The sequence below is a fragment of the Ctenopharyngodon idella genome, chromosome 16 (assembly GCF_019924925.1).
Source record: "Ctenopharyngodon idella isolate HZGC_01 chromosome 16, HZGC01, whole genome shotgun sequence".
Classification (NCBI taxonomy): Eukaryota; Metazoa; Chordata; class Actinopteri; order Cypriniformes; family Xenocyprididae; genus Ctenopharyngodon; species Ctenopharyngodon idella.
The window spans coordinates 5,455,713-5,468,947 of record NC_067235.1 but is presented as its reverse complement, the minus strand read 5'-3'; the positions used below and the strand labels follow the sequence as shown (position 1 = coordinate 5,468,947).

Here is a 13,235-nt window from a genome sequence, read left to right as displayed (position 1 = left end):
ATACAATATTGTATTATCATATTACTTTGAGATGTTCGTTTTACTACAAAATACTGCTATATTTCTGTCATAACTTCAAGTTAAACAACTTTTATTTTTGGTAGTTTGTTGGGAAGACCTTACGAGTTTTAGTGTGTATTTAATGACTTTGGCTTTTCTCATATGAAACAGTGAAATGCTTGTGAAGGTCTGATGTTTTGCAAAGTTCCCTCAGTCTGATGCGACTTTTACATCGCTCTACATCAGCATTGGTCACAATTCTGCGCTGATGGGAGTCACTCCAAATATTTTATATACCGGTTGTTCTTTGGTCACTCTGTAAATATGGAACACGGCAGCATAGGTAGTCAGTTGAGAGACGGTGAGCTGTTATACTCATAGTATTACGGTGACAGCTCTGTACAAGCAAAACTTGAGGGAAAGCTGTACGAGAAGAACTTTGCTCTCTTTCTCCTGATCCTCGTCCCCGTTCTCTTCGTCACCTGCGCACAAACATAACCTTATAAATGAACATGCTGACTTCATTAACCTACATGTTTGCTACCGTATAATTCCATGCTGCGTACCGACTTTGTTATTGTTCTTTTGCATATGCGGGTCAGATCAGGATTGTGACCTGTTCAAACTCAAAACTGATATCGACCACATTTAGAAAATAATGTGAACAGCTGAAAAAAACAAACAAAAAAACAATTCAGATCTGAGCAATAAATCTTGCTTGCAGTGTGAATGTAGCCAGAGTCATGCAGAACAAGACCAAAATGTATTTTTTTTTAAATTATTTCTTGATTAATCACCCAGCCCTAATTCAGAGTCAGGTATTTGACACATCTCTATCTGTCTCTCTCAGACTCTAAGGCCGTGTCCTCCAGTGCCTCCAGTGGACAGCAGGTTTACCCACCAGCAGCGTCTTTCCCCAGTACTGCACGTCCCAGTGAGCCCTTCAGGTACCACACACACCTCATCATTATCCTGTTGTTTGTCATAGAAATAGAAATTTGCTTTCCTGCTGTTGGCATCTTCTTACTTGGGCTCCTCTGACTGCACTCTTCTCTGTTCTCAGGTCAGCTGCAATGCCCCAGCAGATGGTGCCGGTGGCTCATTCAGCAGGTCAGATGCTGGCGCAGATGTCCCGTCAGAACACGCCCTCTGGAGTCACCGCCAGCAACAACAACAGCCCCATCCAGGCCCCGGCGGGACCCACAGCGCCTCCTGGAGTCTGGTCTGCTGCACGAACTCCCTTCAACACACAGGTAGACATTTAAAGCCTATAGGGAGAGCTTGTTTTTTTATCTGTTTACTGTATTTTTGATCAAATAAATGCAGCCTTCATGAGCATAAGAGACTTTCAAAACAATAAAAAATGTTAATTATTACGAACTTTATACCGGTAATGTATATAATTGATTCCTTCACTGTAAGGACAGGGTTAATGCCCATTTTTTTGTTGTAAATACTCTCTTTGTCCAGCAGGTGGCAGGTCAAGTTGGAAAAGGTCAGTCATCTCAGTTTAACCTGGGTGGTTTCAGCTCCGCCCCTACATCCTCCACTTCCTCTTCCTTTGGCCAGATGGGTGGTGCTTCTGTTTCAATGGCAAACACAAGTTACCAACAAATAAACAGTCACACCAACCCCTCAACTAATGGATACGGTAAATATTTTGCAGCACATTTAGAAAAATAAAGTTGTCGTTGTTCCAGGTCTCAGTTTTGCTCTTGCTCTTTCATGTAGGCGACGTTAGTCAGATGGGAGCACAGTTCAGCTCCAGGCCAGCAGAGGGAGTTGCAGGGTGGCAGCAGTGGCAAAATCAGCCACACACACAAGGCACTGCAGACACACACCCGCAGTCTCAAAACAACCAGCCAGAGATGTTTCCGGTGAGTGTGAGGAACAGCCTCAAATAAAAACTCTCATCGTTATATCAGTCTTCATCGTTATAGTTATAGTGAATGTGCCTTTATTTGTGCAGGTCTCTAAAAGCTTAGCTCCATCACACAAGTCACATTTGTGCTGTTTTTGTCATTTTTGAAGCTCAGGCCCTGTTTCCACCTGGTATTAAGATGCGTTTTGGTCGATCGGATCACAAGTGGATGACACTAAATACAGGTGTAAATGGGGCATAAAACGTTTTGAGCTTGCCCACTTTCGACCACTTCCAGAGGTAGTCGAAAACACATTTGACCGGATTGCTTTCATACTATAAACGCTCATGTGGTCAAATGTGTTCGAACAGCCACTAAAGACCACCTACTCGCCGCCCACTGACCTAATGTGTTAACATTATGGGAAGCACGCTAGCCAGACAGGATTTAAACTTTGTCGACTGAAGACCCAAGTTTGGTGTGAAGATGTTTTTCAATGTTTTTCCATTGTCTCCGGTCACGTTCATACGGAGCACATGACATGCAGGAAAAAAAGTAATTCATGAGCACTATTTAATATTTCGTTCCCTCGATTTGTTAAACCGTGCGCATGATTTACTATTTTGTTTCTTCGATGTGCTAAATCGTGCTAAAGCCTACTATTTTTCCCTGCTTGTCAGGTGCGGGGTTCCGTACGTTCATATGTAAATTGCACAAGATTATTTTGTCCATTACATCGAAAGATCTGAAAAACCCATATATTTACCCACCCTTAAACCATAAACCCTCCCCTCAAAGAAATCAGGACAGAAGTGGTTGAAAGTGGACAAAAGAGACGGATTAAAACACCAGGTGTAAACAGGAATGTGTCTCCCTCATCTACTTGTGATCCGATCGACCAAACCACATCTTAATTCCAGGTGGAAACAGGGCCTCAGTGGCACCAATCCCCATTCACTTTCGTTGAATGTAAAAGAGCAGCATGAACATTCTGCTAAACGTCCTCTTTTGTGTTTCACTGACGAAATAAAATCCTACAGGTTTGGAACAACATGCGAGTGAATAAATGATGACTGGACTTATTCTGCATGGTTTATTCCTTTAACATCCCTCTCTTTCTCTTCTTCAGGATGTTCTCTCCATGTTGGATCAGACCGGCAGCTTCGGGAATGATGAATTCGGAGAGATGCCCATGTTTCCTCCTTTCCCCGAGTGATACCGCTTTTCTCTGTCAGTTCCTTCACTCACTGTTGCCATTTCTTACTCTTTTAACCAAATCGACGGCAGGGTCGGACAGAACGGAGACACAGGGGGATCTAGAGAAAGAGAGAAGGATGCATTGTGAGAATGGAAGTTATAAGCCATAATGTGAGGATACAGGAAAGAGACAGAAACGACGTAGCACACAGACAGACAGACGGACATTGTTGAAATGTGTTCACTTTGAAATCACGCACAATTGCACACTTCTTGCACAAGCGGTCCCACACTGTGTCTCTGCCGTACACGCACATGCTTTGAATTTTGAGTTGGCAATGAGGAGGGTAAGTTTGCCCTATAAACACACACACACACATGCGCGCGCACAAAGGCAGTCTCGTCTGTCTGTCTCTGACTGTGATTGTGTACTGATTGCACTGCCTCTTTTTTAATGCCATGTGACATTTTGATCCCCATGATACAATGTGTCAGAAAGTTGCTCAGAAATACGTCCAGATCAGATGTGTTGGTCAGGTTCGTTGTTGTTTATAAAGCAGAAGCAGTGGCATGTTTTCCTTTTTCCCATTTTAAGAGCTTCTTTGAAGAATAGGCTCCCTTTCAGTTGATGACTTGGAATTTGAATTTAATTGGCCTAACAGGATGTTGAATTGGAAAGACAGGACGATTAAATCAATTTACTGAAAATTATGGAAATTAACTGAATTGGAATTTTGCACATTAAAGGGAAAGTTCACCTAAAAATTTAAATTGTCATCATTTACTCATTGACTTCATAGTATGTTGTTGTTTTTGTTTTGTTTTTTGTTTTTTTTTCTCCATACTATGGATGTCGATGGGGTCCAGTAACTGTTTGGTTACCGACATTCTTCAAAATATCTACTTTTGTTTTCAACAGAAGAAAGAAATACATGCAGGTTTAGAACAACTTGAGGGTGAGTAAATGATGACTGAATTTTCATTTTTGGGTGAACTATCTATGGAATCTTTTTTTCCGCCACTAAATAAAAAAATAAAAATGGTAATTGCAACTTTTTATCACTGACTTTTTTTCTCAGAATTGCGAGATTTAAACTGCAATTGCGAGTTATAAAGTCAGAATTGCATGTTATAGTCAGAATTGTGTTATAAACTCACAATTTTAAGAAAAAACTTCTTTTTCCCTCACAGTTGGACAATTTAACACGTAATTGTGAGTTTGTCTCGCAATTCTTTTTCTTGCTATTGAGTTTTTATCAAGCAATTCTGACTTTAACTGTCAATTCTGACTTTTTTTTTCCTCAGAATTGTGAGATATAAAGTCCGAATTGCGAGATAAAAAGTCCGAATTGCGAGATAAAAAGTCGCAATTACCTTTATTTTTTTTATTTCATGGTGGAAACAAGCTTCCATAAATATCCCTTTAAATACAAAACTCTATAAACATTGATTATTATCATCTAATGTTTCTGGAAATGCTTTGTGTATGATGTTTATGGGTAATTCATAGTGCAAAATGAAATATGTTCAAAAACTACTTTGCATATTAAATGTTACTTCTCTAAATTCTACATCCTGTTTGCTACCTCAATTCAAATGCAGCATTTAGAAGTGATTGTCCGCTCAGCTGTGAGTGTTGGTGCAGTATAACAGACGCTGATGCAGTAAAACTCCTCACAGATGTTGTTCTTTTATCAGTTCTGCAGCTTTATCTGTAAAGTTTAAATGGACAGACGCATCTCTCCCGCGTGTTCAAGCTCGTGTTTGGCCTGTGCCGACGATGTGACGAGGTTTCACTCAGGCGTGTTTTTGTCAATGCATTGAAAAAGATTCAAATCAAGCAATAATGAGCAGGGTCTGTGTCCTTCTAAGCCATTTTTATTGCTATCCTATTGTTATCATAATGTCTTGATTTAATATAGAAAAGAAGAAACCTATAATGCTTATCCGGGCTGTCCATGTTTTGCTGTTGGGCTCCATTTCTTCTTGTGTTCATTTTGAAGTCGCTGTTCTGAATTGGTTTTGTACAGAGAATATTCCAGAACTTCTATTGGCAGTTTTGATTATTGAATTGTTAATTTTCTTTAGATCTTTTTAATTAAATGTTTGATGTTTGCTTTTGAATGTGGGTGTCTTTTTTTCAGTACTGTTCTGTACTTTTGTGCATCAAAATCAGAAAACTCATGTCACTTTTTCCTCAGATATGAAAGGGTCATGCGTTAGAAATCGTTCTTTTTTTCATCCAGATTTTCACAAAGTTTTGAGCTGCAGTTTGTGTACAACATATAGAAAAATAAAATTTATATATATATATGTATGTATATGAAATATTAAAAGAGAACTGTTTGAGTTTTTGTATTAAAATGCTATTGTCAAAAAAATCTTTGTTGGTGCCTTCATTTAAACTCATTGGACACTCTTTGACGAGTCTATACTAATACAGTATATCCAGAGTACAATGCATAACTTTTTTAAATTGCCATTCTTAAACTTGAAAGAGATGTTTTTTAAATGCGAGAAAAGCAAAGGTAGTTTTAAATCAACACTTCAAATTATGCACACTACTGTTCAAAAGTTTGGGGTCAGTAAGATTTAATACTTTAAATCAGCAAGGACACATTAAACTGAACAAAAGAGAAATTCATCAAAGAATCCTGAAAAAAAAAAATGTATCACAGTTTCTACAAAAATATGAAGCAGCACAACTGTTTTCAACATTGATAATAAGAAATATTTCTTGAGCAGCAAATCAGCATATTAGAATGATTTCTGAAGGATCATGTGACACTGAAGACTGGAGTAATGATGCTGAAAATTCAGCTTTGATCACAGGAATAAATTACATTTTAAAATAAATTCACGTAGAAAAGTTATTTTAAAGGATTAGTCCACTTTCAAATTAAAATTTCCTGATAATTTACTCACCCCCATGTCATCCAAGATGTCCATGTCCTTCTTTCTTCAGTCGAAAAGAAATTAAGGTTTTTGATGAAAACATTCCAGGATTATTCTCTATATAGTGGACTTCAATGGTCTCCAAACGGTTGAAGGTCAAAATTACAGTTTCAGTGGAGCTTCAAAGGGCTTTAAACGATACCAGACGAGGAATAAGGGTCTTATCTAGAGAAACGATTTCTAAAAAAAATCAAAATGTATATGCTTTATAGGCACAAATGATCGCATCACAAGTGCTTCCGCCAAAACGCGATTCCGTATTCTTGAAAAAGCTTACGCTGAATGTCCTACGCCTTCCTTATTCAACTTACGGAACGAACGCAGCGGCAGTAATGTGTAATGTGTTACTTTAACATGCATATGTAAACACTAGCTGCTTAACTTTTGACATGTTTTAATCGGCGTGCGCGTTTAACATTCGAGTCGCGTGAGCGAGCGGATTGGAGTCACCATGGAAACGGGGCGGCAACTCAACCAACTGACAAGTGACAAGCAGGAGCACGGTCTGTCACTGTTATTTTCACTGCTTTCAGGTAAGTTTAGGCCCTAAAATTACACAAATAATACGTACAACTGTTCCTGACACTTTCATACATGTAATTGACAAGCTTCTGTTGAATATTTTCTTTATAGAAAAGGTTTGTTGTCTTTGGAAAAAGAGCATCTCAACCGTTAGGCTAACTATAAGATGTAGGCTAACAATTGACTTGAGCTCTTATTTATGAAAGTTTGGGCTTTTAATCACATATTATGTGTAGATTAGAGGTTTTGATAGTTTTGTAAATGATTTGCTGGCAATTTGTCAATGGATGATTAGAAATATAACTTAAAAGTATGCGGTGTACTGTTAATCGGTGACGTCACTTATATGGAGCGTGAAAATGGGGTGAAACTAAAGTTATTTCAAATATTTATATAACGTTATTTTATATTTCATTTTAAATAAATATTGATTAAAATTGCACTGTGATTTCAGGAGCGTCAGATGTATGTATAATTTATATTTATTACGTCCAAACATAATTAAGTTACATTGTATGAGGAATACTAAATAAGTAAAGCTACAAATGTAAATTCTGGCATCTTAAGACTTTTTTTTACACACACACACACACACATATATATATGTGAAAATTTATGTTCTGTATATTATTCTTTCTCTTTTCTGCATTTCACCTCTATTCTATTTTTTTTATATTTTAATAAACCTGACATTGAATACTACATTTTGTTGCCCCTGTGACAAATTGTTTATGTTCCTAGATTCTTCCATGTTAAAGTTTGATCAAAAGTTTATCAAGTATTCAAAAAATTCATCAAATATTTTTTGAGTCCTCTATGGCCATCCTGTTTAACTCTGCATCGAGGACACTTGGTATACAGTCAGCAATCTACAGCGAGGTCCAGCATAATTCAAAATGAGACACAGATGATAATGAAAAAAGTACTGAGCATTGTGAATGTAAGAGCCTCACGTTATATTAATAACAATCATTGTTAATGTTTGAATTGCATTTCAGGGCAGTTTGTGAAGACAAGAGATGCTGTGACAACCTGGACAGAAATTGGTTCCAGATCCACCTTCAACACCAGACTTCTCATATGGATTGCTGTCTACTAGCATATTATTTGTTCGCTTCAGAATTAGGTGCATGCAGACAATTGTTTATAACCTTATTTCTTTCTGGTGTTGTGTCGAATTCTGTGACCCACCAAATCATATGACTATAGGCATTGCATTGACCTAATCTGACCTTTTACTAAACCCAACCCTAATCCTGCCCTTTTGATAATTAACCATGGTTTTATATATTTATAGTAAAACCATGTGTTTTTTTTTTGTTTTTTTTTTTGTTTTTTTTTGGCGTATTGATTACCATTTGTATAATCACACAAATACCATAGTTAAAACTGTTTTTGTAGCAAAACCATGGTTCATTTGTGGTAACCATGGAATTACTACAATGACTATATTTTTTTGCTTTTAATCATGGTAAAATCATGGTTAATTTCCATAACCTACCCTTATAACCTACTAGGGTCACATAATTTAGTGGGTTACAGAATTCGGCATTATAACTGTTTGGATCAGCACTTAAAGAGTTAGTTTACCCAAAAATGAAAATAATATCATTAATTACTCACCCTCGTGTCAGTCTACACCTGTAAGACCTTCACTGATCTTTGGAACACAAATTAAAATATTTTTGCTGAAATCCGATGGCTCAGTGAGGCCTCCATTGCCAGCAAGTTAAAGAATTAGTTCACTTTTTGAATGACAATGTCCTGATAATTTACTCACCCCCATGTCATCCAAGATGTTCATGTCTTTCTTTCTTCGTTAGAAAAGAAACTAAGGTTTTTGATGAAAACATTCCAGGATTTTTCTGCTTATAGTGGACTTCAGTGGACTCCAGATGGTTGAAGGTCAAAATTACAGTTTCAGTGCAGCTTTAAACTATACCAGATGAGGAATAAGGGTCTTATCTAGGGAAACAATCTGCCATTTTTTTAAAAATACAACTCTATATGCTTTATAAACACAAATGATCGCCTTGCGAGTGTTTCCGTGTTCCGTATTCTTCAAAAAGCTTACGCTGTATATCCTACGCCTTCCCTATTCTACTTACAGAAAAAAACGGAACGGTTCGTTCCGTAAGTAGAATAGGGAAGGCGTAGGACATACAGAGTAAGCTTTTTGAAGAATACGGAACACGGAAACACTCGCAAGGCGATCATTTGTGTTTATAAAGCATATAGAGTTGTATTTTTAAAAAAATGGCAGATTGTTTCCCTAGATAAGGTTGGCACCGAAGACGTGAACTCGTGAGAGCGCGAGAGGAGCTCAACATCCCCCATCACTCTCGTAACGGTAAGCTAACCATTATAGACTATTATTTTATTTTAAATACATTATATTTTAATATCATTATTATTTTATATTATTTTGGTAACACAATAGTTTCATTAGTAAACATTAGTTAACACGAACAAGGCCTAATAATGAAACTGCACTTCATTTATTAATCTTTGTTAATGTTAATTTAAACATTTACTAATAACGTTATTCAAATCACAAATTAGTATTGGGTCTTAATATTGTAGAACGGCATGAGGGTGAGTAATAATAATGACATAATTTTCATTTTTGGGTTTACTATCTCATTAAGACAGTTCCTAGCTGCCACCTACTGGCACAACAGTGTAACCTGCAATGAAAGCGCTGAAAAATCGAGAAATCGCAAACATACATTTTCTCAAAATCAGGTATTTATTGAACAATAATAGCCATTATAAACTTCTTATATACAGTGGGTACGGAAAGTATTCAGACCCCCTTACATTTTTCACTCTTTGTTATATTGCAGCCATTTGCTAAAATCATTTAAGTTCATTTTTTTTCCTCATTAATGTACACACAGCACCCCATATTGACAGAAAAACACAGAATTGTTGACATTTTTGCAGATTTATTAAAAAAGAAAAACTGAAATATCACATGGTCCTAAGTATTCAGACCCTTTGCTGTGACACTCATATATTTAACTCAGGTACTGTCCATTTCTTCTGATCATCCTTGAGATGGTTCTACACCTTCATTTGAGTCCAGCTGTGTTTGATTATACTGATTGGACTTGACTAGGAAAGCTACACACCTGTCTATATAAGACCTTACAGCTCACAGTGCATGTCAGAGCAAATGAGAATCATGAGGTCAAAGGAACTGCCTGAAGAGCTCAGAGACAGAATTGTGGCAAGGCACAGATCTGGCCAAGGTTACAAAAAAAATTCTGCTGCACTTAAGGTTCCTAAGAGCACAGTGGCCTCCATAATCCTTAAATGGAAGACGTTTGGGATGATCAGAACCCTTCCTAGAGCTGGCCGTCCGGCCAAACTGAGCTATCGGGGGAGAAGGGCCTTGATGAGAGAGGTAAAGAAGAACCCAAAGATCACTGTGGCTGAGCTCCAGAGATGCAGTCGGGAGATGGGAGAAAGTTGTAGAAAGTCAACCATCACTGCAGCCCTCCACCAGTCTGGGCTTTATGGCAGAGTGGCCCGACGGAAGCCTCTCCTCAGTGCAAGACACATGAAAAAACACCTGAAGGACTCCAAGATGGTGAGAAATAAGATTCTCTGGTCTGATGAGACCAAGATAGAACTTTTTGGCCTTAATTCTAAGCGATATGTGTGGAGAAAACCAGGCACTGCTCATCACCTGTCCAATACAGTCCCAACAGTGAAGCATGGTGGTGGCAGCATCATGCTGTGGGGGTGTTTTTCAGCTGCAGGGACAGGACGACTGGTTGCAATCGAGGGAAAGATAAATGCGGCCAAGTACAGGGATATCCTGGACGAAAACCTTCTCCAGAGTGCTCAGGACCTCAGACTGGGCCGAAGGTTTACCTTCCAACAAGACAATGACCCTAAGCACACAGCTAAAATAACGAAGGAGTGGCTTCACAACAACTCCGTGACTGTTCTTGAATGGCCCAGCCAGAGCCCTGACTTAAACCCAATTGAGCATCTCTGGAGAGACCTAAAAATGGCTGTCCACCAACGTTTACCATCCAACCTGACAGAACTGGAGAGGATCTGCAAGGAGGAATGGCAGAGGATCCCCAAATCCAGGTGTGAAAAACTTGTTGTATCTTTCCCAAAAAGACTCATGGCTGTATTAGATCAAAAGGGTGCTTCTACTAAATACTGAGCAAAGGGTCTGAATACTTAGGACCATGTGATATTTCAGTTTTTCTTTTTTAATAAATCTGCAAAAATGTCAACAATTCTGTGTTTTTCTGTCAATATGGGGTGCTGTGTGTACATTAATGAGGAAAAAAAATGAACTTAAATGATTTTAGCAAATGGCTGCAATATAACAAAGAGTGAAAAATTTAAGGGGGTCTGAATACTTTCCGTACCCACTGTATATAAGAAGTTTATAATGGCTATTATTGTTCAATAAATACCTGATTTTGAGAAAATGTATGTTTGCGATTTCTCTTTTTTTTCATCGCTTTCATTGCAGGTTACACTGTTGTGCCAGTAGGTGGCAGCTAGGAACTGTCTTAATCATGTTACTTTTTTGTGAATAAATATGAGTGACAAAATTTGTGTGTAGTATAAATTATTAGGCCTACATATATGATAATGTAGGCTTATACAATGGACAACAACCAGAGGTCCGTGCTACAGGTAAGGTGGTGAAATGTAAAAACGTGCTGCTGAATATTCAGATTTACAGAAATGTTGTAAACTGACATAATAGCTTATGACGAATTATAAAGAAATATAAAAAACACCACTTAATGTATTTATCTTACTATATGTTGTTTTATATATTTGTTTTATATGGTTTTATTTGGAAAGAACACTGTAAAGAAAACATTTTGATGGCAGCATGTGAAGTACCAGTTTGGACGTGGTAAGTACGTTTTTAAAACGTTGCAAGGAGACATTCAGACGTGATAAAAACGTTATAAAGACGTTTCTGCAACGTTGTGAAAAAATGTATTTATAACGTGAAAAAACCCGAAATCTGTCGTATTAAATACGTCCGATTAAAACGTTATCACGACCTTGGCAGATTGTTTCCCTAGATAAGGTTGGCACCGAAGACGTGAACTCGTGAGAGCGCGAGAGGAGCTCAACATCCCCCATCACTCTCGTAACGGTAAGCTAACCATTATAGACTATTATTTTATTTTAAATACATTATATTTTAATATCATTATTATTTTATATTATTTTGGTAACACAATAGTTTCATTAGTAAACATTAGTTAACACGAACAAGGCCTAATAATGAACTGCACTTCATTTATTAATCTTTGTTAATGTTAATTTAAACATTTACTAATTAACGTTATTCAAATCAAAAATTGTATTTGTTAATATTAGTTAATGAACTAACATGAACAAACAACGATCAGTTGTATTTTTGTTAACTAACAAAGATTAACAAATAGCCTACAGTATACAAATGTAGGCTGCTCATGGTTAGTTTATGTTAACAAATTAAAACCTTATTGTAAAGTGTTACCATTATTTTATATACTGTATTTTATTAGGTTATTTTAAATATATAGCCTACATGATTTTATTTATTCATTCTTTCATTTTTTATATTATATTTTTATTCTAACATCTGTATTTGAATATTTAAAATAGGCTACAAGCTTATGGTTACCTTTTATATAAATTTACAACCATACAGTCATATTACAATATACAAATAATATGCAAATATCCTTTCCAGCAAAAAATTGGAGCCATTTTGTGACGCACATGTGAAAACGGTGAAAAGAGGTAAGCTTAACTTTATATAAACTAAGCAAAATATTAGATTTTGAGGTTTTAACATTAATAAACACTTGTTTATAGTGTTAGGTGAAGATATTTTCTGAAACGCAACGTGATGAAGACGCTGAAAAGAGGTAAGCTTAACTTTGTCTTTTTAACGTACATTCGTTTATTTGTGTTAATGCGTTTGGTCAAGAAACTTTTTTTAAACTGAATTTCTGAATTGCTACGAATTTAGCTTCAACAATTAGAAACGTGTTACTTTCGAATACTTATGAAAACGTAGAGTTTGTACAAGTAATGGAGGAACGAGTGTGCACGCGAGTATAGGCTTATTTCTTAAGCAAGTGTGCCTCCATCCAATGAATGTTCTAGTGGTTAAAATTTTATTGTTTATTTTCGAGGTATAGGACCACGCATCGCGTTGGCACGTTTACATATTGCATTAAGATTGCATTAAGAAGATTCGGACGGAGCTATTGTCACGTATACTTGAGTATTTTTAAGTAAATGTATAAGTTGTCATTTATTATATATGTATAGGAGTGTTCGGATGTGAAAACTGTATTTTCCACGTTCATATTTTCATATTCTCAAGTTTCGCGGGAAATGGAGGCGGCCTGGGCGCGGGGAACTTTTGAGGTCTGATTATATTCAAAAATACATCGGCTAACGTTACAGGTCCATACGTATGCGCGATTAATCACTAATGACTTGATTCAAACACAAGCAGTATCCTAAATGACAACGACTTCAAATTATGATCACACCTGCGTTCGCGCTGCCGCTGATCCACAGACAATAATAAGAAAAGTATTGGGATAAAAGTTTATAGTTTGGATATAAGACCCAATCAAAATAAGTAAATACTTTTGAAATAAAGTTTAGCTTTAAATAAAGCTTGCAGATCTATTACACTGT

The 13,235-nt window shown here is 36.9% G+C and overlaps 1 protein-coding gene across 7 annotated transcripts in view; it reads left to right on the top strand.

The window, feature by feature from the left end:
- arnt (aryl hydrocarbon receptor nuclear translocator) overlaps window positions 1-13,235 on the top strand; it is a 153,552-nt gene that overhangs the window by 23,427 nt on the left and 116,890 nt on the right. For 3 of the 7 annotated variants that reach the window (XM_051866729.1, XM_051866727.1, XM_051866726.1), the window contains 5 exons: window positions 851-947; window positions 1,064-1,253; window positions 1,471-1,651; window positions 1,732-1,877; window positions 2,992-5,440. In XM_051866729.1, the coding sequence (XP_051722689.1) occupies window positions 851-947; window positions 1,064-1,253; window positions 1,471-1,651; window positions 1,732-1,877; window positions 2,992-3,078 (701 nt within the window). In that variant the 3' untranslated portion in view covers window positions 3,079-5,440. Of the gene's footprint in view, window positions 1-850; window positions 948-1,063; window positions 1,254-1,470; window positions 1,652-1,731; window positions 1,878-2,991; window positions 5,441-13,235 lie in introns of those variants that run through there. The other 4 variants (XR_007925709.1, XR_007925708.1, XM_051866728.1 and 1 more) reach the window with 3 other exon arrangements.